This window comes from Tamandua tetradactyla, chromosome 2 (assembly GCF_023851605.1).
Source record: "Tamandua tetradactyla isolate mTamTet1 chromosome 2, mTamTet1.pri, whole genome shotgun sequence".
NCBI lineage: Eukaryota > Metazoa > Chordata > Mammalia > Pilosa > Myrmecophagidae > Tamandua > Tamandua tetradactyla.
In genome coordinates, this window is record NC_135328.1 from 23539923 (window position 1) to 23566752 (window position 26830).

The following is a 26830-nucleotide window of genomic DNA, read 5'->3' on the forward strand; positions in this document are numbered from 1 at the left end:
AAAGGAAATGCTGAATAGAGACATTTGCACTTGTGTCTAAATTGAGTCCCTTGTTTGGAAAACTAGACACCAAATAAGTCACTATCTATTATAAGCAGCGAAATTCAAAATACTACACTAATGTTTAAATGAGGTAGATTAGAACAGACTTGGGGAGAGTTCTTTTCAGAAGAGAGAAATTGAGAAGAATTCTGAATAATTTATTTTATTTGTAAAGTCGTGAATAAAACAGTGAGGAAGTCATGGGCAATAAGAAATTACTGAATAAGGGAAATACCATGGATACTTACGAGCATCACTTTAAATTAGCTGTTACTACTTACTATAGAAAATGAGAGAATGTCAGCATAGGGGTTCAAATTAAACTAACATACATCTCAATGCCAAGTGACATTCAGGTAGTTTTGTTAATCCTCAAAAAAAAAAAAAAAACATACAAAACTATAGAATAGCACTGTTAACCCATTTTAATTAAGACATGTCATGCTCAGAGATATTGAATATCTTGTCCAAGATCTGTACTGCTAATAAGACACAGAGTCAAGACTAAATCTAGGTCCTTCAAGCCACTGCTTTTTCCAACTATTGCTCCATAAAGATCCCTTACTAGCAATTAGAATAAAAGGGTAAGAAAACTGGAGCACAATAGGTTTCCATGGCACAGACCTAGAAATTATTAGAATATGCAGGATAGGCTGGGGGAATTAATCCCAGCCCTGAATCTATTGCTTGAAAACGACTTCTGCAAGATAATGGCTTAAAGTTCTTCTGAGCTCCCAGCAGCAAAAACAGCACTTGATATTCACACTGCTGGGGGTGGGGGTGCAGGGGGAACTGCGTAATTCTTAAGACCGTGTAAAAAGAAGAAAATGATTTAATTCTAACTTGCCCAATATTGTGTATTATCAACTCCTTTGGGGACTAATAGGAACTTATTCATTTAGATAAACATTGGGGATCTCCAACCAGGGATATCTCATATCGTGAAGATGAAAAGTGCTTTAAAAACATTAGGGCAAACTGAATGAAGAGGATATAGGATGCAATAGTTAGTGCTGGCAATGTCCTCCTGGGAAGCCTTCCAGGGTAAGTGTGCTATGACCTGTTCAAGAATTTTCTTGAGTTAAAATCAGGAAGACTTGGATAGTGTATGTGCCTAACAACTAAGTCAGCACTCTTCTGTTGGTAAACATGGGGTAAGAAGGGGAATGCTTCATCATCTATAGTCTTCAAACAGAGATGGTTCCCCTCCCACAGGTGATGCTCAGTGGTGAGGATCACTCTAAACACAGAGCCTTTGAGGAGAAATGGATGAAATCTGGAGAACCGATAAACTGGAATTTTACCTATTTATTGCAGGAAGAAAGAAGTAGCAGTAACAGAAATCCTTGCTGTTTCTCCATGGTCCCTCCTACAGACTAGGTATCATCTCCTCTTTCTTTTTACTGTATGATTCTATTGGATGTTTTATACTGCATCCTATCTGTGCCTAGCCACATTCTAAATAATGAATTCTAGAGTCCCTTTGAAAGAATTGAGATTGAGTCTGAGTATATATGTGAAACTGAATGAACAAAATCAGAATACTGACTAAATTAGTCCATGTGATACAAAGCAACAGAAAGTCTCCCTCAATTTCCAGCTCATGAACTGTTTACTCATTATCTGAGTTTTAGAGAAAACTGATATCAAAATTCTGGAAGTCCATACTACTCTCCCCTTTCAAAGAAAATTCAAAAAAATTATTTATAATCTTTTATAATTGTAAAATATAGGTTATAAAGATGATTTGGAAAATACAGAGAAGATAAAGGAAATTATAATGCTCCAAATTCCAAATTCCAGAGAAAACCAGTTAACATTTTGGTGTAGTTTCTTCTAACCACAAATATACAATTACAAAACAATCTTTTTTCATGTCATATTATATCTGAGCAGTGTTTCCTGTCCTTAACTCTTCTCAAAGATTACAGTTTGCATTGGTGATAGTATTTGTGATAGTATGGCTTCTCATGTGTTCATGAGCCTCCATCACCACATGCCAGAATTCCAGCATCCTGGAAGAAAAATTTATAGCAACTGTGAAAGCATGATTGAACTTGAAACGTGAGAGTACATGCAAAGTTGTTTCTTTTCTGTTTCTGTTCTTTTCCTTTTCTATTCCATTGTTGTATCTTTTAGGGGAATATGTTAAGTAGTAATGCTAAAAACATCTCTGGCTGACTTTTAGGAAAATATTTCAAGAGTTTCACCATTTGGAAGAATTATGTTGATGATGTTAGGCATCTTAATGATGTATTATCTTTAATCTAGAGTAATAAGAGGTTTTACCATGATTGAATGCTGAATTCTATCAAATACGTGTTCCCACGTAGTAAGATGACAGTGAAGGTTATTTTTATCTGTTTCCTATACTATATTGATAGATTTCCAAGTATTTACTTGGAATTCAATAAATTCATGAAATAAACACTATCACATCAGTGTACAGTTTTGGAAATATTTTATAATCTTTGCAGATCCATTCCTATATGTGATTGATCCATAATTTTATTCTATCTTTGACAGTTTGTGGTAAAAAAGTCTATTTAGTTTGATGAAATGATTTTAAAAGTGTTCCATGAATTTTTCACATTGAGACATGTGATATAGCACAGGAATCATTTGTTTCTTGGATGTACAAAATAACTTTTACAAGCATTCTGCCTCAAGGAACCATTTTGAGAGTTCATTGCTCACAATAAGGTCTCTATTACCTACCACAGAATGTGCCATGGTAAGTGTAGTATAACTGAATAAATGAAGGATGCTATGAGAGAGGAAAGTAAAAGGTTCTGTGACGGCACATAGGACATTCTTCCCAGAACAACAGGCGAGAAAGTTTCCTAGAAAAGGTAAGATTTAAATTGGGAAGGATGCTTCCACCTTAAGAAAACAGCAGGGACAAATGCTCAAGGAAGAAATAGTGCAGTATTTTGGAAATACTGAAAGAATTCACCACAAACATTGCAGAGAATTGGTGGTAGCAGTAGGGATGAAAAACTACCACATTAGAGTTATATAGGTGTGACAATGTGATTGAGAGGGGTTTAGAAGACTTTTAAAAGCTGTGTTGTATAGCAAGTACACTGATTTTCATTAGATTTATTGTGTCAAGTAGGGAGTCTTAGGTAGGAAGTTTGATGAAAGCTATGGGAGGCGGGGGGAGAATCCATCCAATAACTTCTGCCTTGACATCATCATGGGAAGGAGTTATGGCAAAGAAGTGGGATGAAAGGAAACTGAAGAGGTTAAGACAGGTCTTTCATGATGGGTTGATTCAGTGTGTATGGTGAATTTATTGATTCTACTTTCGCTTATTTTCCCTAGGTTTCGGGAAAATAGGTTTCGGGAAAAAGGACATCCCCTTTCTGGACCTTTTTTGAACAGAAAGAGAGCCATTCCTCCTTCATGCTTCTCTTCAGCACTCCCACCCACCAGGATAAAATGCTAAGTTTAGTACTCTTTTGTTAACAGTAAAAATTAGCTCCTCTTCCTTGTCTTTCTTTTCATCTTCCTCCTTCTTCTTACCTTCTTCCTCTTCCTCCTTTCCTTCCTTCAGAATGGTTCTGCTAAAAATATATAGACAGCTGCCTTAACTGATCCCTTTGTGAGAACAAGTCCATGCACCAATGTAAACAGAGACAGGAAAGGAGGTGTAGGAGGAAGGGAATATTTTCTAATATACTAACAGACTATTGCCAGTATTTTTTTAACCTTACCAAAATCACTGTCTAGGGGATACTCTCCAAGACAAGGAGAAATGATAAGGAAAGGGAATGGAAAGCAAAGAACTTTTCTCTTCCCCTCCTTACAGGAAGCTAAGGAGTAGTGCCATCTTTGAATAGCCAAGGAATAAGTCTCACATTCTGACTTCAATTTCTCTGGATACAAAAAGACCAAAGCAAATGTATGTTTGTGCTGTGAGGAGAATCAGAATGACATATTCTCGTTCTGCAACCACAACCTAATAAACACAAACTATCACAGCAACAGTATAACAAAGTATAAGACACAGCTCTTTGTATAATGGGTCTATAATCGAACATGAACATCTTAGAGTAAATATCAGACAATTGGAGCACAGTTGAAATTTTAATGATATAAGTAGTGTTTTAGTTTGCTAAGGCTGCCAGAAGGCAATACACCAGAGATGGACTGGTTTTTATAAAGGGGATTTACTTAGTTACAAAGTTACTAATTTGGGAAGACACACAGGACTCCTGGGCATCTCTCCTGGCTTCTGGATTCAAAGGGCTTTCCCTCGGGTGGTTCTATCTGCATCTCCAAATGTCTGGGTCTTAGCCAGCTCTGAGCTCCTTTCTTCTGATTCCTCCTTTAAAGCCTCATTGATTGAGGAAGGCACTCTCCTTAACCAACTGCAGATGTAATCAGCCATAGAAAATTCCACATGCTCATGATTTAAGTCCACAACAGAACGCAGCACCACCACCTGGGCAAGTTGACAACTGAACCTAACTACTACAAGCAGTTATAAGTAGTTTCAAATTATAAGTAGATAGAGCTTAACAATTGAAAAGACGAGTTGAGATTGAAAAGGCAGGAAAGTCAAGTATACGGAGCATGAAATATCCAGAAGTGCACACTGATTTGCAGAGTATATATACAAGGCTAAGGGATTCCAGGTGTGTGCTCAATAGATACAAGGGTGAGGCAGAGCTTTCATATTATTTTTTATCTGACTATTCCTCAAAATTGTGAAATTTCTTGTTAAAAATAGAAAAGACCAGGCACAAAAGTGGAAAAAAATAGAGGCTGTGATTCAGTCTTTAGGTTCTCCATCACATCACATATGATCAGGTTCAAAATAAGCAAGTTATTTCAGTGCAGCGAATTACAAAATACATTTCTGTAACAGTCTTCTCTTGCTTAGGGTTAGAAAAAGAACCCATGAGAACTAGTATGGTATAATGGTTAGTAGGACCGACTTTGGAGACAGATGGTTGGATACTGAATTCTAATTCTATCACTTATTATTTTTTGTATGGATTTGAAAAAATTACTTAAACTTTATTTTGTCTCCATTTCTTCCATGCAAAATGGGAATTAAAATGGTACCTGTCTCATAGGGTTACACTGATAGTAAATGAGTTAATACATGTAATGTGCTTACAACAATGTAATGTGCTGGCAACATAATAGGCGCTTAATAAATATTACCATTATCGGTCTAGCCATATATTGACCTACATGGCCAAAAATAAGAACTAGGGTTGCATTCCAAAGCATTAAATACAAAAAGTTAGAGAAAAAAAATGGGTAACTACTTATAAAATGATACAAGGTACTAAGAACCAGGTGCAATGATCCTCAGACACTGAACTGGTTAGATAGTCCACTATCTAGGAACAAAAAATGCTTACAGTTTTTCAATCAGGGTCCAAAATTTAAATCTCATCATTCTCAAAAATAGCTTTTTCCTTTTGACCCAAACAGGCAGACCTAAGAGTTGTAATTTATAAAATGTATGCATATGTAAATATATACTTAAATTATGTTATAATAATTTATTATATTTTAGTATAATATAATTATAGGTGTCAAATTAGAACCATCTATTGTGCCAGGCACCTAATATATTTTATATAATTTGATTCTCACAACAAACTGCCAAAAGTTATTGCTTTCCCCCTGCAGGCTAGCTGAGGTTCAGAAAAACTAACTTACTGACATCATAGCCAGGATAAATGGCATGCTGCTGAACCTATATGATATTTTAAATGAGACCCAGGTTTATTGAAATGCAATTTAATTTCAAAATATTCATTAATTAAGAGACCCTTATGTATCCACATTTGAAAGTAATATGTACCTACATTTTATTTAATTACAGAACTGACATTTTCCAGCACAATTCCCAGTTTCTGCTGTTGTGTAATCATAACAGAACTCTCAGTGCCTTTGTTTTGTCATTAATAAAATTAATATAATATGCATAATAAATAAATAATGGAAGTAAAAGTGTTTTTAAAATCTACACTACAAATTTAATCCCTGAATTCGTGTCTGTTTTTAAACCCTGCAGGTACATGGACAAATGAATTGAGTAATTACTCTGCCATGACCGAATTCTTTCTGGTGGGGCTATCCCAATACCCAGAGCTCCAGCTTTCTCTGTTTGTGCTCTGCCTCATCATGTATCTGATAATCCTCCTGGGAAACAGCCTCCTCATTATCCTTACCATTCTGGATTCCTGCCTCCACACCCCCATGTACTTCTTCCTTGGGAACCTCTCATTCTTGGACATATGCTACACATCCTCATCCATTCCTCCAATGCTCAGCATATTTAGATCTCACAGAAAATCCATCTCTTTCATTGGCTGTGCTCTGCAGATGATTTTCTCCCTTGGCTTGGGCTCCACTGAGTGTATCCTGCTGGCAATGATGGCCTATGACCGGTACATGGCTATCTGCAACCCCCTGAGGTACCCCATCATCATGAACAGGGTGCTATGTGTGCACATGGCTGTATGGTCATGGATTGTTGGCTGTCTGAACTCCCTGGTACAAACAGTCCTAGCAATGACATTGCCTTTCTGTGGAAATAATGTCATCGATCACATTACGTGTGAGATCCTGGCTCTTCTTAAACTCATCTGCTCAGATATCACCATCAATGTGCTTATCATGTCAGTGGCAAGTATTGTTTTACTGATTATTCCTCTGCTGTTAATTTTCATCTCCTATATTTTCATCCTCTATTCCATCCTGAGAATTAATTCTGTTGAAGGAAGAAAGAAAGCTTTTTCTACCTGTTCAGCCCACCTGACAGTGGTCATCTTATTCTATGGTTCAGCTCTTCTTATGTACACAAAGCCCAAATCAAAGGTCACAAAAACATCTGATGAGATCATCAGTCTGTCTTATGGAGTGGTCACCCCAATGTTGAACCCCATCATCTATAGCCTGAGGAATAAGGAGATAAAAGAGGCTCTGAAGAAACTCTTCAGCAAACGCTTGCATCTAACATGAAAGGCCTCTTCATTGTAGGATTAGTTCAGGCTTTTGCATTCAAAATGAGGACACAGAATCTAGTGTCAAGAGCTAGTATGATTGTAAAGTCAAATATGAAATTTCCATTCTTTTCAACCAGGAATGATAATGTGAATTGTTCTGAATACCATGTTTTCTGCGGGGTTTCTAGCTGTATGCAGTCCTATCAATCGGTCTCATAAAGGGCATATGACTTGTCATCAAGATAAATCTCTCCCCTCTGCCCTCTTGCCTTTCTCCCCTGTCCTTTCCTTTCTCATACCTCTATTCTCTCCCTCTCTTTTCCTGCTTTTTTCTCTCTCTCTCCTCTCCTCCATTTTCTCCTTCTCCTTTCTCCCCCATCTACTTTCTTTCTCCTTCTATCTTATCTTTTCTCAGTCTCTTTCCTCACTCTCTTTCAATTGGACATCTATTGTTTTTCTTGTCCAGTTTCTCTTCATCTGGTAAAAGAATACATCTTCTTCTTTTGAGGTTCTACCAATTCCCTATTAGTCCATTTGTGCTAGATAGGACTCACCAACCCCACATCCCAACCCTTGTGCCCCGATATAGGGGTAAGCATAGAACAAAGCAAAGACTTAACCAATTAAAGAAGGAAACCCATCTCACTACAGTCATCCATTCAGGGTAGCAAAGAAGCCAAAATACTAAATTGAGTGGATTTTTCAAAAATACTAAATTGAGTGGATTTTCACACTTAGCAACTACGTAGTTCTAACTGATACATTCCTTGCTCTTCTCTCCCCTCATATGTTTGAGGCAAAAGTTATGAGGGTATGACATCTGAATCATCCAAGTTTTCCAGGTTTTAGGGGTTCTCCTTTGCTTTAATAAATAAATTATAATAATATAACTTTTATTCTGCATTTCTGTGCACTCCACTCACCTCCCCAATCATTTCTGAGGAGTGTATACATCTTTCTAGTTTCTAATGTTCATTTTTGCCTCAGCCAATTATTACTCTGGATTTTTTCCCTTATTCCTCTCTGTTAATCTTGCAAATATATCTCTGTGTTGCTTAAGCTATTAATTATACATTTTACCACAAAGAACAGACATGAGTCTCACTCAAAAGAACACCTTTTTAGGCTTAGGAATAAAGTAAAGGAACTGTGATGCTGTAAGAAAAAGAAATTAATATTATATATCACTGCTCTTAGTATCTATTAGACATATCCATTCACACAAGCCCTCTTAAATCCATTTTCCTTTTTAGTACCTATACTGTTACCAGATTAATAGTGCTTATACATTTCCCTCTTCCATAAGAATTAACACTTCTCTCAACAATAATGAGAGGATGTACAATTCAAAGGATTCCTCAACAATGTCCTTCCTGATATGGGGAATGGGTCTCCCCAAGAAAAACAGATTGCAGCTTCTACTCTTCTATTCTTTTAGTAAAGTCTCCAGGAACAAACGTGGCATTATTGAAAAATTGGGACTTGAATGCCACAAAGAAATGAGTACGACCTCTCCAGTCCAGCTAACAAGGTATATAAACTTGAACGGATTTAACCTATCAGGTTAAATATATAACCTATTTAACCTATCAAGGTATATAAACTTTAATCTTTATCTCCATTTCCCCTGACATAAAATGTGGACTATAATCATCAGGGAGTTTTATAAGGATGAGTAAGAAAAAAATGTAACCTGGACTTTTCATCGTTTTGGCTCATTTCATTCCCTTGCCTTTTCCCATGCAATTCTGCTTCACCTAGGAAGACTATGGGCTCCATGAGGAACCCATTGTTGGGTCCTCATTACTTAGAAAAAAATAATTATTCATTGTAATGTGTGTTAAATGAATAAATGAATAAAAGATTGTCTTTCTAATTCTGAAGGCAAACCAGCTTATTTGCCATTGACTGAAATATCCTAGAAACTGCCATCTCAGCATCTTTGCGTCTGCCAAGTTCTCCATATAAAAGTGCCCTCTCTTTAACCTATCTATAAAAATTCAAGATGCCCCTCAAGAAAGGATGCTCTAACTAAATACCTTTTATTATCTTAGTAACTGAACTTCATTTCTTCTTTCTCTAAGTTAAAGTCCTATAGAAATCTATTTATAGCTTTGGGATATTTATTAATGAAGAATTACATTCCCTTTGTTTATGTACATAACATATCTGTTGTTCTATTAAAAGGACATTAGAGGAAGGACCTGTCAGTTATTTGTCTTTATAATCCCAGAAGATGTAACAGAGGGCTTTAATCAATAGACTGATACTTTGGATGATCACATTTTGCCTTTTTGTGTAAGATATATGGTTTTTAAATAGAATTTCCTTTCCATAGAATATTATAGTTTCACATATAACTAGTAATATGCCTGGTTAAAAAAACATTCTGTTGTATATATGGTTTTGTTCATTCTGGGCATCAGAAGTATGACTGTAACAGATCAGGCAGGGCCCACCTAACAGAGTTATACATCCATATAATCCCGGGAGTAGTTCATTGGTTTTCATAACTTAATAAAGACCAAAATGAAAAGAAATTAATCTACAGAATAGTGACTCCCATAATTGTATCTCTTACCCTATGATGTAGTCTAATTAGGATTTTAAATATAATATGTCCAGAACAGAAATCTTGATTCTCCTATTGCCAAACTACCTCTTGTAGAGTTTTTCCCATTTTAGGAAGTAGCAGCACCATAAATTCATATCTAATGCACCAGCAAACTATCAAGTCTATCTTCAAAGTTTAATCTGAATCTGACCATTTCCATTGTTATCACCCTAATCCAAGCCATCATCATCTCAATGGCTTCCCAAACCATCTCCTTAATTCCATTCTTATTCTACTACGATCCACTCTAGCCACAGAAACCTATCCCCATCTAATTCTACAACCTCATCTCCTATCACCTTACCAAACTCGGCTAAAATCCAGTATCACTATCTTCTTGCTATTCCTCAAACATCCTAAAGCCTTTGCATTTGCTTTTCCTGTTGCCTCAAAAACTCTTCTCCCATGTTTTTCTAAGAGCTCTCTCCCTTATTTCATTTAGGTCTTTACTCAAATATATTCTCTACAGAAAAACTTCAAAGAGCTTTATTTTTCATCATAGGACTCATTACCCTCTAAAACTGCTGATATTATCTGTTTATTAAAAAACTCCCCCCACCCCCGGCCATGAAGGAAGGGACTTTTTCTTCATTTTTGCTTTATCCCTAGAGCTTCAACCAGTGCTAGCATTTGTCCTGACTAAATAACTAGTAGGAACCCTAAGCCATTGGCTAAAGTACTACTCTCTATATCTTCCTTGTGCAATCACTTTTCCTTCCAAGTTCTGTAGATTCTATTATATGTCACGTGAATTTCATGTTCCATACTGTGCTATAATTGGTCAATAGTTTACTTCTATTGCTGGAGTCATTTCTTGATTGAAGTCCAAGCAATCAGTTTCCCATCGCACATTGATATAAAACTTCCTGTATAATTCATCTCCTCTGATAGAAGTAATGCAGTTGCATAATTATTTAATAGTCCAATAACTGCTAGAATTTTAAAATATTACACAGAATTGCATGGGACAGAAAAAATATATAAGATAAAATAATCAAAATTAAAAACATAAATTTACAGATTGAAGAAGCCCAGCAAATCTGAAGCAGTGTGTATATGAAGAAAACTACATGTAGGCAAATCATAGTTAAACTACTAAAAATTAAAGATTAAGGGAAAATCTGGAAAGAAGCCTGAGAAAAATAATCCAAATGATAGGTCCAACCCAGAATTCAACTTTCAGCAAAAAATATTCTTCAAGAAAGAAAATGAAAATAAAAATATTTTCAAATAAGTGAAAACTAAGAGAATCTGTAGTAAACATACTGCATTAAATTAAATGCTAAATGAAATTTTTCAGACTGAAGGAAAATGTAACCAGAAGTAAATATGGCCTGCAAAAAAAGGATGAAGAGCACCAAAAATTGTACATACATATATGTTTTCTTTTTCTATTTTTTCTCAAAATACATATGACTTTTTAAAGCAAAAGTTATTGCATTGCCTAATGGGTTTATAACATATAGATGTACTATAAAATAACTATATCATAAAATATAGGGCAGGTGAAAAGTTTCTATATTTTAAATTAAATTGTAAAATACTAACTCATAGCTGACTATGTAAATTTAAGAATGTATATATTGTAATCCCTAGAGCAACCACTAAGATAATACAAAGTGGAGTTATAAAACCAACAGGTACATTTAAAATGGGATTCTAAAATACATTCAGACAATCCAAAGGAAGTCAGGATAAGAACAGAGGAACTGAAAAGGGGTGAGACTAGCAAAAAACATACAATAAAATGGTAGCAATAAGTAAAACTATAATAATGATCACATTTAAATGCTAATGGATCTGTCCAATTAAAAGGCATAAATTGGATTAGAAAGTATGTCTCATCTCTAAATTGCCAGATAGAGTTCATTGTAAATATAAAGGCAGAAATAGTTAAAAGTGAATGGATGCAAAAATATATACCATGGATATATATACATGTATATCTTATATACACAGTAAATATAAGAAATCTGGAGAGGAAACAAATTCCTTGAAAAATATAAATTCCCAAAATTGATTCCAAGGTGAAACAGGAAATCTGAATATTTCTATACCTATAAAAGAAATAGAAATTCTTACAATAAATAAAAAACATTCATGAGGAAATTTTCATGTTTAGGTAGCCTCAATGATAAAGTCTGTCAAACATTTAAGTTTGATAAATATCACCAATCTTAGATAATTCTGTCAGAAACAAAGAAGAAATACTTCTCAATATATCTTATGAGGCCTTTCAAAACTTCCTAATTCAAAAGCATCATAAAAAATGAGTATACAGACCAGTATTCCTCATGAATATAGATGCAAAAAATCCTTACAAAATATTAGCCAATAGACTTCATTCCCATGGGACACCCAGAGGGGTCATTCACAGCTCTGGGACTTCTCCGCCACATCTATTTGTTATATGGAATAATGCTGATTTTCAGGGCTGCAAAACTCTAATTCTGTGCCTCAAGTGTCATACAGTTTCCCAATGTTCCAGAACTCTGGGGGATGACATAGACTGGAGAACTCTACAAATGCCTAACTGAAGAAAGCGAATAATACCAGCTTTGCTCACCTAGTGCTTCTCTGGTTGTGAGTGAAAACCCAGAGTAATATGGTTGTCAGCTAAGCTATTGGCAATGCAGCCACTGGAGTCAAGAACTTGAAAGAGGCAGCTACATACTTCACCCAGGAAGAGTGGGTCCTGCTGGACACTCTGAGAAAAAGCTGTTCAGAGATGTGATGCTGGAGAATATCAGTCATTTAGTCTAGTGGGTTCAACACTGAGGGCAATACTGGGAGTTCAACAAATGTTTTCTGAAAGCATAATAAATGGATTAAATATGTTCCAAATAATGATTCTGCTCTTTGGTGTGGATTCAGACTACAGTAGTAAATCCAACAGGCATATCCTTTATCCTTTTCCACATAAAATTTAGATTGTTCTGGGGGAGCTTATGTTACTGGATTTTTTTTTTTTTTTTTTTTTTTTTTTTGCATGGGCAGGCACTGGGAATCGAGCCTGGGTCTCCAGCATGGCAGGCAAGAATGCTGCCTGCTGAGCCACCCATGTTACTGGATTTTTTAAAAAGAAACAGTGATGAACTATTCTGGAAACACAAAATTTCTCCTTGTTTGATAATATGGAGGGTTCTGCATTGTTTTTATAAGTTTGGGCTTCAAAAACCAGAGGTCTTCTGTGTATTTGGGCACATGATCAGTTATAATCCTTTGATGATAAAAGTTTATCAATTTTCTGTGTCCCAGGTCCTTTTCTGTTGTCTGATCTTCAATGTTTACTGCATTCCTTTTTTGTCACTGGTAATTTGAAGCTGTTTGTATTCCAGAAAATCATGTTCTTAGATCTAATCTATTCCATTGTAAGTAGGACCTTTTGATGAGGTTACTTCAGTAAAGGTGTGTCCCACCTCAGTCAGGGTTAGTCTTAATCCTATTCCTGGAGTCCTTTTTAAGAAAATGATATTGAGACACAGAGAGAAAACCATAAGAAATAAGAAATTGATATCAGTGAAACCTGAAAGAGCTCTAGGAAGAGACCAAGAGAAACAGCCATATGCCTTGACCTGTGACAAGCTACGGACTAAGGTTTGCCAGCAGCCAGCCCCAGCATGTCACAGTTTTGGAAAGCAATGCTTTGAGGATTCCTTGATTTTGAAATCGTCCTGGCTTCAATACTGTAAGCTAATAAATTCCCATTGTTTAAGTTAACCCATTTCATGGTATTTGCTTAGGCACTGTAAGAAACTAGACCTGATTTAGGTGCCAGGAGAGAATGGGGTGTTGCTGTGGGAAGTGCCAAAAATGTGGGAATGGCTTTGGTATTTGGTAGTAATAAAAATTGGAGGAGTTGTGTGGTGCTTGGTGGAGAGGGCATAGATTGTTTTAGGGGGACTGCTGGTAGAGATGTGTATGCTAGGAGTAATTCCAATGAAACCATAAAGAGAGGTGATGAAGTTGTTATTATTGGAAACTGGAGTAAGGATCCTAGTTTTGGGGTGGCAGAGAACTTTGCAAGGTTGAGTTTTCTCAACCTCCAGGCTCTGGAGGCAATTAACTTGGGTATTTAACTGAGGCAGTTTCTGGGTAGGGTATGGAGGGTGTGGCCTGGTTTGTCCTTGCAGCTTGTGGTGGGATGCAGGGTAGGGATGATGGGGATTGAGAACTGGACTCCTGTGCATAGAGAGATGAAAAATAGATGGTTTGGAGGGTTCTGGCCTTCCAGAAGGTGAGTCCATACAGGGAGGTCTTCCTTGTGGGGGGTTGATTGAGCATGGAACCAGTCAGCAATTTCCATGCAAGTCAGAATTGGAGATATAGTTGTCTGGGAGGGATCTGTGGAAGGTCCTCCTGACTGATGGTTTTATTATGTAGTCATACAAACTACATACTTCCACAAGTCCTTCCTGGTTGATTCCATCTCTAATCATGGCTTTTTCTTACCCATTTAAAAGGACTGTTCCAGCAGGTTTGGTATTTGCAAACTACAGCAGTGGCACTCCACTTTTCTGGTGCCAGCCAGAATCTGTTTTAGTTTGTAAGCATAATTACTGTTTTAAAAATGCATTGATTAAACTATTTTAGATATTTAGCATTATGCTGACAAGTTTGATTTTGATGGTAATTGTTGTGAAATGTTGGCTGAAGATAATTTCCAAAAGTATTTTGGTAACCTTAAGTATGAAAGATGCAAAACATGTGGTTTTTATTAAAATGAAAAAGAAAGAATTTGTCCTAAATAACTCATTATTACAAAATAAGAAAGAAGAAAATGTAGGGTGAAACTTGAATATATATAGCAAGTTGCAGAAGGTTTGCAGAAAAGGAAATTTATTTCTTGTGATCCAAGTTGGGTAAGATTTAATGAGTCTATCAATAAAATTATTTAAAGCCTTAGTATCAAATAACATATCATTACAAACTCAAATTTAGTTTTCTCTCTATTAAAGTAACAAAGTTTCCTTGGATTATTGGTCTGATTTTAGTAAGAGGTTGAAAAAATTTTCTGAATACTCAGTATAAAAGGCAGAAAGTCTGTTATTTTATCAGAACAGCTTCTTGTACTATATATTTACTTTATCATGTCCTTGCTTGTTTAAAAATATCAAGTCATCTCACTTTTATAAGAGCTAAGTCTTTTTCTTAACTGTTGTTAAATATGGAACCAAATATAGCTACTGTTATAAGAAATAAGTACTTAATTATGTCAGTTTCATTTTGTATTAGATTTTGCTAATGCTTTATTTAGTATTTCTCCAGACTCACTTGGTTGATCAGCATTTGTCTTCATGTGGGCAGGACAATAATGAACATTTATTGTGTTCCTGCAAGGATATTTTCATGTTCCCACTATTTGCCATGGTTTAGTTGCTCAAGATTTTAAAATGTGGAAGCCTCCTAAAGAGGATACATTTTCGTTATCTTGATGAGGGTACGCTAACCAGTAATGCTCTTCCAGAACTGGAAACCACCACTACAGTAGTGTTGGCCTATCTTGGAAGCCAGGAATAAGCAGTAAATCAGGACAAATTACAAGGGCCTGGCTTTTCTGTCAAACTTTCAGGTGTTGTTCAGTCAAGCTAAAACTATCCCTTCTGCTGCTGTTGATTAAGTCCAAAGTACACTACCCCTCAAACCCCTAAACAGCTAATTGCCTTTCTTGGCCTTTTATATTATTTATACAACACCTAGCACAAATCCTAAAACCTCAGAATACCCTGGTTAGAAAAGCAAAAGCATGGAAATGGGATATTGCACAGTAGGTTGCCTTTGAGAAAGCTAAGTGAGCTATGTCACAGGCTCGAGATCTAATGGGGGTGGACTGAGATGTGCTGTATGGATTAGATCTGGCCAGTACTGATATTGGCTTGGGGTGGGGCTTGTGACATAGGCAACAGGCAAAGTAAGTACCTATTGGCTTTTTGTCACAACTTTGGAAAGGGGCTGAATTATGATATAAACCCCTAGAAAAACAATGTGCTGCATACAATGCTTAATTGCAAGTTGAAGGACTGACACAAAAGTGTCCCATGACCTTAAAAATAGCCATCCCCATATAGGAGTGGGTACACAACACTGCCATCAGATCTCATTCAGGAAGTGTGCAGCTCAGTACCCTAACAAACTGGAAAGCTTATCTGCTGTAGTGCAGTCTTTTCAACAGTAGCCATTTAAATGTGGAAATTCATAAGATCCTAGGATCAATTTCATACATGGAAAAACATTTGCCCCTCCCTGCTGATCCCCCTGAGGTAGCTATTTTTGTGCCCACCATTAACGGATGTGGAAGTATACCTGACCCTGCATGATATACTGATGGATTGGCATGTGGGCAACCTGCTACCTGGAAGGTGGTAGCCTTACAATCTAGTATGGACAGCATATGGTGGGAAGCAGGGACTGTGCAAAGTAGCCAATGGGCTAAATGAAGAGCTGTGTGGATGGTCATTGTTCATGAATGAGGAGAAGCAAACCACTTGTATTGACAACTGGACTGTGTATTGAGGCTTGATGGTGTGGAAACCACATGGAAGCAAGAACATGACTGTCACTGGCCACCCCTTGTGGAGAAAAGAAATGTGAGAAAACATTGGGACTTCCTGTCATAGGTGCAAGGTAACTTTTTTGTGTCTCTACCCATAACATCGACTCTTTACAAGGCAATATTGAAGCAAATTCTCTAGTAAAAAAATCATAATCTACAGCCAATATCACATGAGGCTGTTGAATAGCTACACAGAAAGACAGGACACTACAGATACCAAATTCTGTGAAGAATGGTGCAACAATTCCAGTTGCCCATCATGAGACAACAGCTAAAAGAAATTGTTGGTGTCTGCCCCTCCTGTTTATTGTGATGACCACAGATGATCCCTCATCAACTTGGCCACACTGACCATGAGAAGGTTCTGGTTACCTGGTGGCAGGTGGATTACACTGTACCCCTCCCTCTATCTAAAGGTGCAAAATATGCCTTTACAACCAGAGACAAAGCTATTGGGCTGTTACAGACTTCCCGTTGGGAAAGGCTAGCCAAAGAGCTACAATACATAGCCTAGAGAAACTGAGTGGTTTCTTTGGGATCCCCACACATGTGGACAGTGACAAGGGGATCACCTTTACTGGACAGTTAACCCAAACCTGGGCCATTGAGCATGGTGCCCTGTGGATATTCTACTTGCCCTACATCTCCAAAGCAGCAGGACTAATTTGAAAGTACGAACAGGCTTTTAAAGGAACAATTAAAAGATGATAAGCAGTCTTTGCAGCAATGGACCCGGTGGTTTGTATCCAGCTTTAACCAGTCTCAACTCAAGACCCAGGCAGCTGCCCCAGCTCCTATTGAGCTAGCAACAACAAGGAGTCATGCAAACCTTGTGAATATAGGTAGAAGGACCAGCAATGCTACAACCACAATGAGGTAACGATAACAACTTACTCTTGCCTACACCACAAGCATTAGAAATTGGGGGAAAAAAGGTCAATTTGCCATGGTCCTGACCAATGCAGCCATGCTGGTTGGGAATCCTAAGCCCATGGGATATTAGAATTTCTGAAAGTCTCAATATTAGAATGTCATACTGTTTATACCTAAAATGTGAAAAGTTGCCTATGTTACCAACCTGAGACCCTCCCCCATACTTCAATGACTATATTATGATTTTTTGGACATTCATTACACCCAGGCTAACTGTAGATCTGGCTCTGGAAGGTTCTCTGCAATTGCAGGGGGAAAAAGTATGGGATTTGACACAACCTTGTGGCCCTACCTCTCCAGGGACCCTTCTGTCTACCATTGGGAACTTAGCATGTGTATTATTAGATCACCAAGACCTACCCTTCTTTGTTCCCCATAAACTTCATTCATTTCACCCATAGCACTGTAGGAAATTCATGTCTACAGTGGGCTATTGCTGTAGTCTATGCGCACAACAGGTCTCATTGCTGGGTATGCACTGATTTGCCATTGTCAGGCACCACCAGCCTTTCATGACAATTGTGAAATCAGACAATGTGGGACGTGATGCCAATCAGATAATGTGGGACGTGATGCTGACATGGCAGAACATCAGCTGGTGAAAGGCTGGGAAAATTTCTTGTCTTTCTCCCCATCATCAAAGACGTTACATTTATCTGATGATCATTTGTCAAAATGGCTCAATTCTCTGTCCTTGTCTTACTGCCACTTGTTAGTGGGATTAGTTTTCTTATGTACTGGTTCGTTCATACTCTGTTATGCATTGTGGGTGCAATGTCTGTACTACTGTCAGTGTGGGCTGCTGTGTGGGGGTAGATTGTGGGAGTCCAAGGCCCAGGCATTTCCCCAGAACTCTGTGAAGCTCAAACAAACAGCAGCCTTCATTACACAAGGCAGTTAGATAAAGTTTAGTTAGCCTGCCTAAGGAGGAAAGGATGTACAGATAGTCAATACAGGCAAAAAAAAAAAAAAAAAAAAAAAACAGTGCAGATTCTTTCTGCATATTATGATATTATGTTAGTCTATATGTTTTGTGCTTACTGTTCTTTACAATTTCTTCTTGCACATGCTCTCTCAGCTCTGTGCCTTCACTGTCTTTCTCCTGGATTAACTCTGTGGGAAGTTATACCAAGAAAGACAAACATTAAGGACTTTAACACCAAGTACATGCACCCTCCTGGCTCTGTGACTCATTTGTCTGTGCCCACTATAAAATCCTGACATCACCTCTAATCCATGTGGGGTGCTACTTTCAATCTCCACATGACCACCTCTGGAGCTGCTTGATTTCTTCTCCTGCATATAAGTTCCTCAGTAAAATTCATGTCTCAAAATACATATATATACTAACCAATAGAACAAAAATGTATTGAATATTGACAAGAGTTCATGGCAGGAAAGCAAAGATTGTTTAATATTCAAAAATCAATATAATGATCCACCTTAATAGACTAACACAGAAAAATCATATGATCATCTCAAAAGATGAAGAAAAGGAACTTGACAAAACTTAACACCAAGTCTTGGTTTTAAAGAAAAAGAGCTCTCAACAAACTAGGAATCAAAGGGAACTTTTTTAACCTGAAAAGGGGATAGAGGGGTGGGGGTAGGGAACATCTATGAAAAATCAGTCAACATCATTCTTAATAGTACAATATTGAACAATTTCCCTCTAAGACAGTACAAGAATGTCTTTTCCCCTAATGATATAAATTAGGTACGAGAAAAGAAATAGAAGACACAAAGATGGGAAAGTAATAAGGAAAATTGTTTCTATTTGTATATGCTATAATTGTCTATGTAGAAAATCATAAAAAGTCCACAGAAACTGCAAGAACCAAAAAAGTGCTGTGACAAGTCATAGAATATAAGGTTAATAATTTTTAAAAATTAGTTGTATTTTTAATATAGCATCAAACAATCGCTTATTAATTTTTAAAATAATTCCATTTAAGTAGTATAAAAAAACAAAATGTGCAGGAATAAACATAACTAAAAATATAGGAGACTGCCACTGAAAACTACAAAATGTTGAAATTAAACTGTTCGTGGACTAGAAAAGACTCTGATTAAGATGTCAGTTTTCTCTAATTTGATCTATACACTCAACGCAATCCCAATCAAAATACCAGCAGGTTTTATTTTATGTAGAAATTGAAATCTGATTGAAAAATTCATGTGGAAAGACAAAGGACCCATCTAAAATTTCATTGTGACATCAAGACTGATGATGCTACACATACAAGAGGATATGGAAAGGCTTACTAATCATATAATGAGGATTTCTGGGGAAAGTGGGATGGCTCCTAAACAGGTCTAAAATGATGAAAGAAAGCAAGGAAAAGAGACTGGCTTGGGTTTAATGGTGATTAGGGGTTGGGGCTGGGCTGAAGGTTCCCATGCATGGTTGAACTTTATACCAACACCAAAGAAGGAAGTACCCAGGCTTTCTTTTCACCTAGCTCAAATGTGGGCAGAAGGGGAGGTTTAAAAGTTGTCAGTAGTCAAATATCAAAAATGGAATTATTTTCTTAATTACATTATGATATAACCCATAAATCAGGAAATGGCATGAGGATCAACAAACTTATGAAAGGGAATAGATAAAAAAAAGAACTAAGAAATAGACCCACATTTACATGACCATTTAATATTCAGCAAAATTACAAAACAATCAGAGGGTTTTCTTTTCAAAAACTGGTGTCAGAATAAATATCCACATGGTGAAAAATGAAATATGACCTTTTACTTCAGACCATACAAAAAAAAAATCAATAGAAAATGGATTTTTAGCCTCAAACATAAAAGGTAGAACTATTAAAGTTTTTAAAAGGAAAATGTAAGACTATCTTTCTGGCTTATGGGTAGGTGAAAATTTCTTAGAAGGGTCACAGAAAGCAATGGCCATGAATAAAAATTGATAAATTTCCTTCCAGAGGGAGACCCGGGTTCAATTCCCAGACCATGCACCTAAAATATATAATTTGCCCCTAGTTAGGTAATTCAGGGTACTTCAGGTATGAAGTTTCACCTCATCAAAAAGTAAACCAACTACTTATCCGAGGATGACTTAATAAAATGAATATGCAAATCATACACTGGGAGAAAACATCCATGAAACACATATCTGACAAAGTATTGGTAGCCAAGATATGTAAAGAATTACAATTCAATGATAAAAGATAATTTTTAAATGTGCAAGAGATTTGAACACATACTTGACAAAGACATTAAAATAATGAATAAACACATGAAAAACTATTTAACAACATTAGTCTTCATGGAAGTGCAAAGTAAAACCCAATGAGTTTCACATCTTTTATAATGGCAAAATTAAAAAGACTGTCAACACAAATGTCAACAAGGATGCAAAGCAACTGTAATTCTCATAAATTGTTAATAGGGATATACAATGCTACAACTTTAAAAAAAGTTCTGGTGGCTTCTTATATAACTAAACATTATATCTACACTGTGGCCTACCAATTCCATTCCTAGTTATTTACTAGAGAATTGAAACATATGTCCACAAAAAACATAGCAGCTTTATTTATGAGAACCAAAAACTGGAGAAGCCCAATTGTCCATTAATAGGATAATAAATAAACAAATGGAGGTACAGCCATAAAATGGGATACCTCTTATCAAAAAAAAACTAGTGTGAAAATACTACTATGCATACAACATGCGTGAATCTCAAAAACAGAATGCTGGGGGTGCAAGGGTGGTTCAATGGTAGAATTCTCTCCTGCCATGTAAGAGACCTAGGTTCAATTCCTGGCCCATGCACTCCCAAACAAACAAATAAGCTAACAAACAAACCAAAAAAAATTCAACAAATGGTGCTGCAATAAGGGAATACTCACATGGAAAAAGAATGAAATGTGACCCCCACCATACACATTACCAAAAAAAAAACAGAATGCTAAGTGAAAGGATCCTTCACAGAAGAGTACATATTGAAGTTCTTATCTAATAATGGTATATAAAAAAATCAGAACAGTGGTTTCTATGGGGATAGGCTTAGAGCAAGTATTGACTGAAAAGGAACATGAGGAACCTTTTCTGAGGTATGCTAATGGTTTATATTTTCATGAGGGTTTGAGTTATACAACATTCATTTGTCAAAATTCAGTGAATATTATGCTTTATGTTTGTGAACTTAAGTTATGTCATCCTTAATTCAAAAGAAAAAATTGTAAACAAGTATTAAACTCTAGTTAAAGGTCTGCATGCTGAAGTATTTAGGCAAAGTAGACTGATGTCTTCAATTTACTTTGAAATGCATCAAAAATGAGATGAATTTAATGGGTGAATATAGAAATGAATAGATACATAAAGGTAAATAAATACAGTACATTAATGGTAGAAATTAATTGATGCTTATATGGTTTGTGCTCACTGCAAAATTCCTTCAGTTTTGCTTTATGTTTGGAACTTTTATAATACAATGTTAGAAAAATGTTACAAAACCTATAAGGGACACAGTTCTTGAATGAATGTTATTTCACTGAATGAGACAAGGGTAGGAAATCTACCAAATATGTTATCTTGAAAAATTCCCTTAACCGTCCTTTAGGAAAAAGTTTCACTATTTTAAAAAGGCAAAACTTTTAATAAGATATTTACAACGCCAACAAGAGAGACATTAAAAATAGATTTTAATGGTCCCTGTGAAACTTTATTTCCTACCAGAACTCTTGCAAGGATTTCAGTTGTTATTCCTGGGGGATGGCTACAAGGGGATGAAAGGGAGAAGGAAGAAAAGAAATAAATCAGAAGATTTACCAGAAACAGGTTCTAAGATAATGAGAAGAAGAAAGCAGCAAACTTCTTTGACATGACACATCAATGATATTCTTTCGTTTGTCTTTGGCTGTTTCTGAGGGAATTACTGATTCCCCTTGGGATGTCATATTGTACTTTTCTACAGTGTGTTCTGCAAGTCCTGCTTTTCAATACTATTAAGGCCATAAAGTAATAATTGATTATGCCATTCTTATATACTCACATGATAATTACCTGTATGTCTTGTAACATTTCTGTTCTTAAGACAACCAAGTTACATAATCACTCACATTTCCAGGGCCTTTTCTGATCTGGAACTTTAATGAAAACTAACCTGTTTTGAAGTTCAATTCAAACAAACTGTAAATTGACTGGACTGTTTCTCCCCCTAAGTTGACTGGACTGTTTCTCCCCCCATGTTTCTCATATTCTCATACCAGATGAGGAAGAAACAGTGATTATAAATATGAGACTATAGGTTCAAGACAACATAAATTAATAGTTGCTGTGCTACAATAATGATTCAGCGAATTACAGAATACAAGTGCTAATATGTATGCTGTAATGCATAAAATGGTTTAAAAAGGAGAAATGAGAATTTAGTCAATATAATAAATGCTATTGGCATTAGTATTGAAAGTGCTACTGAAAATAAATTTATGCCTCTGATAAAAAGACTTAAATTCTGAGGCATTTTGAAAGATAACATAACTGTGCATCAGTGACTGATTAGCAAATGAAAGAAATTCTTGAAAAAGGTCAATCAAAACTACTTACATGGGAAACAAAGACATTGTGGAAAATGAAATGATGTTTTTATGTGAAGCAAATGCATGTGGATTTATGTATCTTTGCAGATATATATATCATACAGTAGATTAAAATTCAAGAAAATATGAAAAAAAATCCTAGCAGGGGAAAAAGATAAATGCCAAAACTTATATAGAAGATACAAGACAAAACAGATTTTAAGGAAGTTTTTGTCACCTATATTTCTCAGCTTGGAGCAAGGCTAGGAAATTTTTACCACATTTCCAAACCAGTTGCTTACTATAATGGTAAATCATTAGAAATTCTAAGATGGACTGTGCTGTAGTATACAGTGCATGCAAAAATACATATGGGAAAAAAATACATATAGTGTATGTTTCAATATGTTTTATATTATGGCTTATTAGTATTTACCTTGAATCTCTTCCCTAAGATATTAAATCTTTGATTTTCTTCTCATGCTATAAAAAAAGTCTTGATAAATTTTTTATAGCATAAAAAGAAAACCCATAAAAATGTCCATATCTAGATGCTACAGGAGATATTTTCTTGTTTATTCTCTTGGGTGTGTCAGATAGTCTAGATTTTACAGTATGATTAGGTAGATACACTTAAATTTCATGATATTATTTACAGTAAAGCAAATCTTTTTAAAACCTATATTTAATATGTGTATAAGGAAGTTTATAACTAAGTAAAATAAAGTTGTAAATTTAGTGCCCATAAGGAACCATAGAAGTTTGTCTAAGAATGAAATGATGCTATCCACCAAGAATATTTATTGTAATTCAAAGCACAGTCTGCTCTCAATAAGGAATATCTTAAATAAAGCCTAGTTCTAGTAGCAATATTAAGCTGACTTGAAAACTTACTTTTTCAGAGGGAATTTTAATCTGAATAGTGCTTATTTCCCATGAACTATGTTTCTGTCAACTTTCATAATAAATTTAAACTTAAATCACAAAATTTACTTGGGAAGATCCTACGAAGTACCCTGAATTACCTCACTAGGGGCAAATTATATCATAGACCCCTCTTATTTGGGCACAGGCTACATATTGCACTTGCATTAATGCTTCCAGCCCTCATAACAACATTAAAAATAAAAAAATAACAAATTATAAAGATACCAAAACGCAATCAAGGAGGGAAAAGTAAAGCTAACTCAGGGTAAAAAGTGTTAATTACTTTGCAATTAATTACTCAGCAATTATTCTGGAACAACTTGTGAAGGTGAAGAGAGATGAGAGATATTTTGGAGTACAATGACTAATGGGTGTTCATTAGAAAGAGGAACTTCATGAAGAAAAATATCACAAACACTGTATGCCAGAGCCTAAACTTAGAAGATGGCCCAACATATACCTAGGATAGAAACCAGCCATATTTAATAATAGAGACTAGAAAACAAAAAACATACAACCCAGAAATACTTTCACCACAACCTTTCTCCTTAACTCAAGTTGAGATGCAGAAAGATTATTTGAAGCAATAGACCTGCAAGGGCGTATTTTAAGATAATGCACTTATTGATAAGATGAGTGCCATTAGCACTAAACTTCAACTCTAAATGCAAAATGTAAAGAGAGCAAATTAATTTAGGTTAAATAAAAAGGATACAATAGAGATATATATTAAATACATGTTATTTGCTTATAAAAGAGATAACATTAAATACACATTCATGCTTTATTTTTAAAGTAATTACTGTTTAGTAATAAAAACAATTTTAAATAAGTTTGTGCGATATTTAAATGTTAAGCTGTTGAGGCATTCACAAATCTTTCCTGTCACTTATTCTAAGACTAAATGGGATCTTAGACTCTAAGCTCAAGTACGGAATAGTTTTGTTGTTGTTGTTTTGCCTTCCCCACAACATTTAACTCAATGCTTAACACACAACAGGTGCTTAATAGAGTGAGGTGTTTTTTGTAATGCTGAATGAAAACCGAATTTCTGTCTTTAATTACCTAATATTTTTATCAGTAATTATAAAAAGCAACCCATACATTTTATGATACTAGTTCACTATTCCTGAAATATTATTTCTCCAGTTCAGAATTCAGAGTGGCAAATACTCTAAACTAATCCCACTCTAAATACCTACACTTAAGTTACAGGAACTCAAAAATAACAACAAAATAAAGAATCACAGATACACTCTTCCTAAGATGCAGTGAAGACAAAGTGAGTCTATACCACCATCTAGTGGCTCCAGAAAATGAAACTAAGAAAAAAACTTACCAAGATTAGTATCACCAAATATAACCATCTTGGGTTTACATGTAGAATACTGCTCACCTACCCACTTGGGCTAGCATTGAATCTACCTCTCTTGCTTCCTTCTGAAAATCTGAATTAGCCTGACCTTTTGACAAAACTAAGCAGGAACACTATCAAATAGGTTATTCCCTTTGCACATCTTATAAAATTTCTACTGCCCTTCATATGATACCTATTTGTTACATGAGGTATAAAAACTGCTTTTTCATACTCACAAGGACAGATAGGAAATAAATAAAAATTAGTCAATGTCAAGTGTTAGCAAGAATATGGTACAAACAAAACAAAACAAAATTAAATTTAAAAATATATGTGTGCTGCTATTAAGTGAATACAATGGAAAACTGGCATTACTTGGTAAGGCTGAATATGTGCATATCTTCAATTCCACGCCTACTTATACAAATCAGCAGTGGTCCTTAATCTTCAATCCACAGATCCCCTGGATGATCTATGGATAAAAATTAACGGGACTGATAACTGGAAAAAAATTACAGTGTTATTTTCACTAACCTCAAAGTGAAATTTAGTATTTCCCTAACCCAGACCTATTTATATTTGAGTTCTACCAAGTTATCTAAGAACAGGGTGTCTTCATCTTATTCAAGTGGTTCAGCCAAAAAAAAAAAAAGAAGAAAAGAAAGAAAGCTGCTTAAACCATTTATTTTTTCATGACCAGATAAAACTAACACATGAAAATAAAGGTGTTCGGCCTATTTCGCTAATGAACAGAGTTAGGGAAATAATAAATAAAACATGAATAGAATATTCATATTCTATGCAATAGTATGTTCCAGTAATGGCAATATTTGGCCCAACCCTTATGCAGATAACAACTATAAACTCTAGATGAAAATATTTTCAATAACTTCCTACGAACACCAGAGAATGACATAAGCAGCAGACCCTGGAGGGGGGATGTCACCATTTGCAAGAAGGATCTGTACAACATGAGTTTTCCTTTGGCAGCTTTTAGCATAAGGGAAGGAGGCCCTAGTGTGACTCACACTCAGACAGAAACAGCTTAGTGGCTTGAAGAACCAGAGGTCAAACTTCAGCATGAACACGCCAGTTGGAAACACGGGAGAGAAAAGTTAAAGAATAGAGAAAGAGAATGAGAGTCCCAACTTTTCTGCATAAGCTCTGCCAAACAAGTGCTAACTCTTAAGCTACCTACATGTAAGGCAAAGTCCAACAGGCCCTGCTAAGGCTAAAAGACACAAATAGAGATTTCAGCTGCTGTCCACATCAGGGAAGACAGAATTTGACCTTTGAATTCTACCACGTTATGGCTTTCTAAAATAAAAAAATAAGTGTTAATGGCAAATTCCATTTTCTAATAGCACCACAGAAATATTTCTAATCCAATAAGCTTTTCTAGAATTTTTCCAGTGTCCCCATCAACAGGTAGTTTATTTCCTCTTTCCTTTTAATACAATAAGCCTTTATGACTACGAATACAACATAGCAGAACATTAGTTGACTTCCAAAGCTAGACATAAAAAGTGATTTGGCTTCCCACCTGGCTCAGTCTGTCTCTCTATTTATGTTTCTCTCTCTCTCTCTCTCTCCCTCTCTCTTTTTCTTTATTTCTCATCCATAGAACCTAGCCATTATATTTTCAGGAAACCACCAACAGTAAGCATTTCACTATCACACATATAAGAGTGCCAGCATTAAGATGATTCCAGCTCCCAAAGTTCAAGCTTGGAGTAGCCTGACGGAGAAGAGATCTATCCTATTCACTATTTTGAGGTTGTGTTTTCTCTAATTACATCCAAAGGAATCTTTGTTGATACCAAAGGCAATCACAAGGGCCTCATCTTCCCCAAAGACTCTCCTAAATCCCACAACCAGATGAGGTAGCAA

The 26830-nt window shown here is 35.8% G+C and overlaps 2 protein-coding genes across 3 annotated transcripts in view; one reads left to right on the forward strand and one right to left on the reverse strand.

The window, feature by feature from the left end:
• Positions 1-26830, reverse strand: part of LOC143667035 (olfactory receptor 13C9-like) — a 713098-nt gene that overhangs the window by 652675 nt on the left and 33593 nt on the right. The window lies entirely within an intron of this gene.
• LOC143655823 (olfactory receptor 13D1-like) lies at positions 1062-7202 on the forward strand. The gene is made up of 2 exons (XM_077127318.1): positions 1062-1086; positions 6086-7202. The coding sequence occupies exons 1-2, from the start codon at positions 1062-1064 to the stop codon at positions 7033-7035; spliced, it is 975 nt and encodes a 324-aa protein (XP_076983433.1). The 3' UTR covers positions 7036-7202.

What these genes read in the sequence shown, in the direction of transcription:
- LOC143655823 (XM_077127318.1), top strand. Translation starts at nt 1,062, where the DNA reads ATGTCCTCCTGGGAAGCCTTCCAGG. An exon ending in CTCCTGGGAAGCCTTCCAGG is followed by an intron (nt 1,087 to 6,085) that starts GTAAGTGTGCTA and finishes TAAACCCTGCAG; the next exon opens with GTACATGGACAAATGAATTG.